The following is a 6,000-nucleotide window of genomic DNA, read 5'->3' on the forward strand; positions in this document are numbered from 1 at the left end:
GAGAGAACCTTGTGAAAAGTGAGGGAGGACAGGGCTGCAGAGGAGGAGTCTCCTCTCCCATGCCAGTTAAAGGACTCAATGTAGTTAAATGCCTGCTCTATATTAGAAAAGTTGCACTGATCTAACTACATCAATTTAAAAAAAAAAGTGATCTACTTACACTAGTCAGTGGTTTTCAACCTTTTTTCACTTGTGGGCCCCCCAAATTTTGGAATAAAGGTGCAGATCCCTTTGGAAAGTTTAGGCATAGTCTGCAGACCTCTAAGGATCCGCAGACCACAGGTTGAAAACCACTGCACTAGAGCAAACTCCTAATAAAGACACACCCTGGTTTGAGCCTCACTTTTCCCTGGACTGGGCAGGGGGTTGGGGTGTGAGAGGGGGTGAGGGCTCTGGGCTGGGATATAAGGTGTGGGAGGGGGTATGGGCTCTGGGCTGGGGGTATTGGCTCCAGGGTGGGGCCAGAAATGAGGGGTTCAGGGTGGGTGAGGGCTCCAGCTAGGGGTGTGGGCTCTGGTGTGGGGCTGGGAGTTCAGAGTGCAGGAGGGGGTGTGGGCTCTGGGAGGGAGTTTGGGGGCAGCAGGGAGCTCAGGGGTGGGACGGGGGTTGGGGGGTGGGAGGGGACACAGAGTGCAGGCTCCGGGAGGGAGTTTGGGTGTGGGAGGGGGCTCAGGATGTAGGCTCTGGGCGGCAGTTACTTCAGGCGGCTCCCAGAAGTGGCTGGCATTTCCCTGCGGCTCCTAGGTGGAGAGGCAGCCAGGCAGCTCTGCACACTGCCCCCGTCCACAGGCACTGCCTCCGCAGCTCTCATTGGCAGCAGTTCCTGGCCAATGGGAGCTGTGGAGCTGGTGCTCAGGGTGGGGGCAGCGCGCAGTGCCCCCATAGCCACACCTCCGCCTAGGAGCTGGAGGGAAATGCCAACTACTTCAGGGAACCACGTGGAGCCAGGACAGGCAGGGAGCCTGCCTTAGCCCTACTGCGCCGCTGACTGGACTTCTAACGGCTCCATCAGTGGTGCTGACCAGAGCCACCAGGATCCATTTTCGACCGGGCGTTCCGGTCGAAAACTGGATGCCTGGCAACCCTACTGTGAGGAAGGCCTAGTTGCCAGTCACAGGAAGCCCAGTGTAGAGGGCAGGTCTGAGTTTCCCTACCAGCCCACATAGGGTGAAGCGTGAAGACCCTGGAGCCAGTGGCTGGCAGGCTCAAAAGCCTGAAGTTGGGCTGAATTTCTGGTATGTGGCCTTGCTGCTGAGATTGCAAAAAGGGGGCCTATTTTTATGGGTAAAGCAGCATGTTGGATCAAGCACACAGTCTATTCTAGGGAGTCAGTCATTTCTTAGAGAAATAAGAAGGAAATCTAGAACTTGGGAGACTTCCTTGTTCCTAAACTGGCTTTCCCACTGACCTGCTGTGTGGCTTGAGGCAAGTCACCGTCTCTCTGAAACTGGCTCCCCGTTTGTATTAAGATGTGGGTCATGCTATCCAAAAGCGCAAGAACCCCTGATCTTGAGCACCAGATGAAATGATTAAGCAGAGAGGAGCCACACAGAGTCACTGGAAATTAGCACTGACAAAATTAGTGTCTCACCTGTACAGTGATGGCAGCTTGCTTTGTCATGGACTGGTAAACACCATTAAACTCCACATTGTGGTCCAGATCATACACAGGGCACTAAAACAGACAGAAGTAATAAAAAAACATAATTGAAAAATCCAACTGCATTTTCTGAGCCAGAAGCAGCACAAACTTGCTTTCCCTGATAGGCCTGGTGTGGAAAAAACTTCCCTAAACCTAATAAAAATAAACTCCTTTGGGCCTTCGAGTTGGCTTTGTCATCTTCTCCTCACCTCCCCATCAGGGCTTCATGAAGAGCACTAGAGGAGCCCTGCCTGGAGTCCCACAGGCAGCAACATCAGCAGCATTCAGGGGCTAGCGAAGCTGTGCTGAGAACACCAGCCATGGCCAGGGCTCAGCTGGTCTCTCTCAGCAAGGTCCCAGCTTCAAACAAAGCTGCAGCTTATTTACTCCAGGTCATTTACTCTGAATCTCTCAGTTGAAAGCCCCGATAAAGCAGGGGGAGAAGACATTTGTTATAGCAATCTAAGCTGCTCTACTTTGAGTCTAGGCCTGGTCCTCATTTTCCTGTTATCCCCAACCTCCTCACGACAGACCCCATGGCTCCATGTTTCCCCTTTCTGTACCTGCTATGTAGAGTGACAGTCACACGTTTGCCCCCATTGTCGCCCTCTCAGTTGTGTCATTTCAAAGGCCACTCATGAGCAGGGCTGCAGGCCGAGATTGTTGTTTCCACTTCATCGCCTCCTCCCAGCTATTAGAGGCGGCTCTCAAGGTTTCAAGGCTGCTTCCTTCACCTCTCCCTCCCCTATTCACTGCTCCCTTACTCTGAGTGAGCCTCTCCATCCTGCATAGCAGGGCAGGAAGGGAGAAGAAATAGGTGGCCAGTACTGCTGCTTCCTGGCTCTGAGCAACAGCAAATTCCACCTGCAGGAGGCAGTCATGATGTGAATGGGAGAGGACCAGAGGGTATGAACAAGAATTCAGGGAAAAGATTGAGGGGGGAGATTGGGCCAGAGGGAAAGGGGAGGAGAAAGGATCAGGTAATAGAGAGAGAGAGGGAACAGTGAACAAAGAAGGTTGGGAGAGGGAGAGGGATGGAGAGAGAGAATGGGGGGAAAGAAGACACTGCAGGGACAAATAGGGGTGTCCTGTGACTTATTCACAAGCCTGGGAGCCAGAATTTCTGCTATCCCCTCCCAGTTCTGCCACCCACTCGCTGTGTGACTATAGAAAGATCAAGTCATCTCTCTGTGCCTCCATTTACCCATCTGTAAAAGGGAGAGAGAATGATACTGTCCTACCTTCCAGGCAAGGAAAAGCACCTTCAGATCTTGGGATGGGAGCATTATCATTAACTTGCTCACTACCCTCACTAACACTGGCAAAAATATCACCTGAGGAGCTACTTAGAACTCAGCAGCTAGGCCTTTCCCATTCATTCCACAGGCCCCTCGCCTCCCTTCAAGCTCCTCCTGTATTGTTACTCTGCAGTACTGGCCCCTGAGGCTTCATATCTTTACTGGGTTGAAATACATCACATATGGTGATGAAGGTAGAATACCAATACCCAGAGCCTACCCTCTAGATCATCTGCCATTGCAGGCTGAGAGCCCCCTCTCTAGACTTACCACAATTTCCTGGACGGAGACAACAGAACAGGGATAGACGGTTTCAGATACCACCTTGATGATGACGGAATCCACATCTGGAGGGAACTTGTACAGAAAATACTGCAGAAAAAATAGGATCACTGCTCCCATATGTGCATTACAATTCAGGAGTCCCTCTGCCACTGGTTCCATAACATCCCCAAGAGAACAGAACAGCCCTCTGTATCTAGGCTGAGATGTCAGGCATGGAAGGCTTCCGCAGTCCAACTAGTCACTTGGAATTCAAGTGTTTTGAAAGGCTTTCGTATTCCTCACAATGGCTGGCCAAAGATGCAGACTGCACCAGCCCCTCTATGCACAGAGTTTAACCCCAGATACCTCTATGGCACCAGAGTTTCAGCATAACTCCTGCTCATCATAATACTCCAACAGGTAATGTTTTAAAAGGTGGGATTTTACAATAAAGTGTTTTAATTTGCAACAATTGCCTCCGGCAGTTTCTATACTATTTATAATGCCATGGGGGGGGGGGGGGGGAGAGGAAGCCTGTAGGCTATAATTGTGATTGCCTAACATTTTCCTCTGTTTATGACTTAGCCAAAAAAAATTTCAGTGATTGCTACTTTTCTCAGGCTGATTTTTTAAGTTTCAGTGAAATTGGTTTCGCCATTTCTGAGAATGATGTTAGGGTAGCTTTGCCAATGTTAACACTTTTTTTCATTTCTTTGAAGAACTGTAGTGCTTCCATGCTTTGGAGCTGGTATTTAAAATTTGGCGAAGGGATAGCCCTGGAGTCACAGAAGTATCTTTTTCTATCCCCATGAAAAGTCTTCCAGATTTGGCCAGAGGATAAGCCTGTGAAAATTGCCATTTGCACAAGCTAAGTGCAGGGTGTCAGAGACCAGCTACTAAAATCTCCAAACATTCCAGATGCACTGAGCATGCTTCCAGCTTTGCATTGCTCCCTGCATGACTCCAGGCAGTACACAGGCAAAGCACCAACTGCAAGACACCCTTTGGTTTTGGCTGTGGTTTTGGTCATACTGGCCTGTGATCCAGTGGACCATAATCTCAGCTCTGTCACTGATTTGTGTTAATAAGTTAATTTCACAGCCCTTATATATGAGCAAGACCTCATACTCCTATCTTTGGAGACAGGCAAGAATCATTTCCCTCACAAAGCAGTTTTCCTGCTTTCAATTTTGAGCTCAAAGCAGAATCGAACCAGAATTTTTCCAAGTTTGCCAGTTTCTACTTCTGTATCCATTTTACAGACATGAAGGGCTTACTGTGAAATGAAAATCTGTCTGTGTTACAGCTGTAAATCCTAGCAAACAACACTTGGAAAATGAGCTGAACCTGTTCCTTCAGATCTATGCAGAATCCCTTCATTCCGGCCAAAAACCACAAGAATCTGCAGCTGCCTACCAACAGATCCTGAGAACCAGTTATACAGACACCCCACCTTTAACAGGGGCGGAAAACTTTATATTCCTCTGAGCGTAAAAGGGGTGGAACGGCCCCCTTGGTAATTCCCCAAGTACAGATAGAACATAGGATCAACGTAGGAAGTCTCACAGCACCCTCCTGAGCAGTTCCCAGCACAGGGCATGCTGGGGTGATTGAGGACGGCTCAAGGGAGTAACTGGAGTGTTTTGTACTCCAGCTTTCCTAGCTGCCGAGCTGCCCATTGATAGCTATGCAAAGCAGCCAGGCATGCTGTAATTTGCCCCTGGGGCCACACCAGTTCCTAGAGCAGGCCAGAATTAGCAAAGTGCAAGGGTGTCTTTAAGCTTATCTTTGTACCCTCCTTCTGCTTGCACCCCATCTTTACTGTGCCTTCTAAGAGGGTATAGATCTGGTGTGAGGTGACTAGTGTGAGTGAAAATAAAGGATTTGTTCTAGCTACCTGTGCACCTAAATTTTAGGGCCCAATCCTGAGATGTGCTGAGCGTCTGCAGCTCTCACTGACTTGATTTGGAGTTGTGGGCTCTCGGCACCTACCTGTGTTCCCATTTGTGCATTCAGCCTATCCTCCCAGTTTTAGCTAATTCAGGATAAGCAAAAAACAAACCACTAAACAAAGGACTTAAAACACAACATTAAAAAATAAGAGTAGATAGTGGGTGATTCTATCAGTGTCCACGTCAATTCAGTTCTGACTGCGTTAAAATGGGTCATTTTTTGTTGAGCGATTATCTACAAGAGCTTCCAAAAGTTTCAGGAGGAAACCTTTCTTGCAGTTCCCACTGTTCATTTTGAAGTTGCTCACATCCTCTCTGACTGCTGCTGCATTTGATCTAAGTAAACTAGGGTTACCATACGTCCTCTTTTTCCCCGGACATGTCCGGCTTTTCGGCAGTCAAACCTCCGTCCGGGGGGAATTGCCAAAAAGCCGAACCTGTCCGGGAAAATGGCGGCTCTGCTCCTCCCCGACTCTTAGGCTCTGTTTAAGAGCCGGGCTGCCTGAACGCTACCGGCTTCGGGCAGCCCCGTGCCTCCAGACCCTGCGCCGCCGGAGCCCGGGAGGGGAAGTGCCCGGCTGGGGGCGCAGGGTCTGGAGGCAAGGGGGCTGCCCGAAGCCGGTAGCGCTCGGGCAGCCCGGTTCTTAAACAGAGCCTCCAGCGGCTGCGGCTCTGTGTAACTGACACTAGGTCAGTTACACACAGCACCGGCGGCTGGAGGCTCCAGCCGCCCCCTCTCTGTTTAAGAGCCGGGCTGCCCAAGCGCTACCGGCTTCGGGCAGCCCCCTGCCTCCAGATCCTGCACCCCCAGCCGGGCACTTCCCCTCCCGGGCTCCGGCGGCGC

At 50.4% G+C, this 6,000-nt stretch overlaps 1 protein-coding gene across 2 annotated transcripts in view; it reads right to left on the minus strand.

Annotated features, from left to right (window-relative positions):
* The window catches only part of SIDT1 (SID1 transmembrane family member 1), a 100,295-nt gene that overhangs the window by 42,402 nt on the left and 51,893 nt on the right, over positions 1–6,000 (minus strand). For both annotated transcript variants that reach the window (XM_034788177.1, XM_034788168.1), the window contains exons 5-6: positions 3,211–3,312; positions 1,592–1,675 (exon numbers count right to left, since the gene is read on the minus strand). In XM_034788177.1, the coding sequence (XP_034644068.1) occupies positions 1,592–1,675; positions 3,211–3,312 (186 nt within the window). The remainder of the gene's footprint in view (positions 1–1,591; positions 1,676–3,210; positions 3,313–6,000) is intronic.

Source organism: Trachemys scripta, chromosome 1 (assembly GCF_013100865.1).
Source record: "Trachemys scripta elegans isolate TJP31775 chromosome 1, CAS_Tse_1.0, whole genome shotgun sequence".
NCBI lineage: Eukaryota > Metazoa > Chordata > Testudines > Emydidae > Trachemys > Trachemys scripta.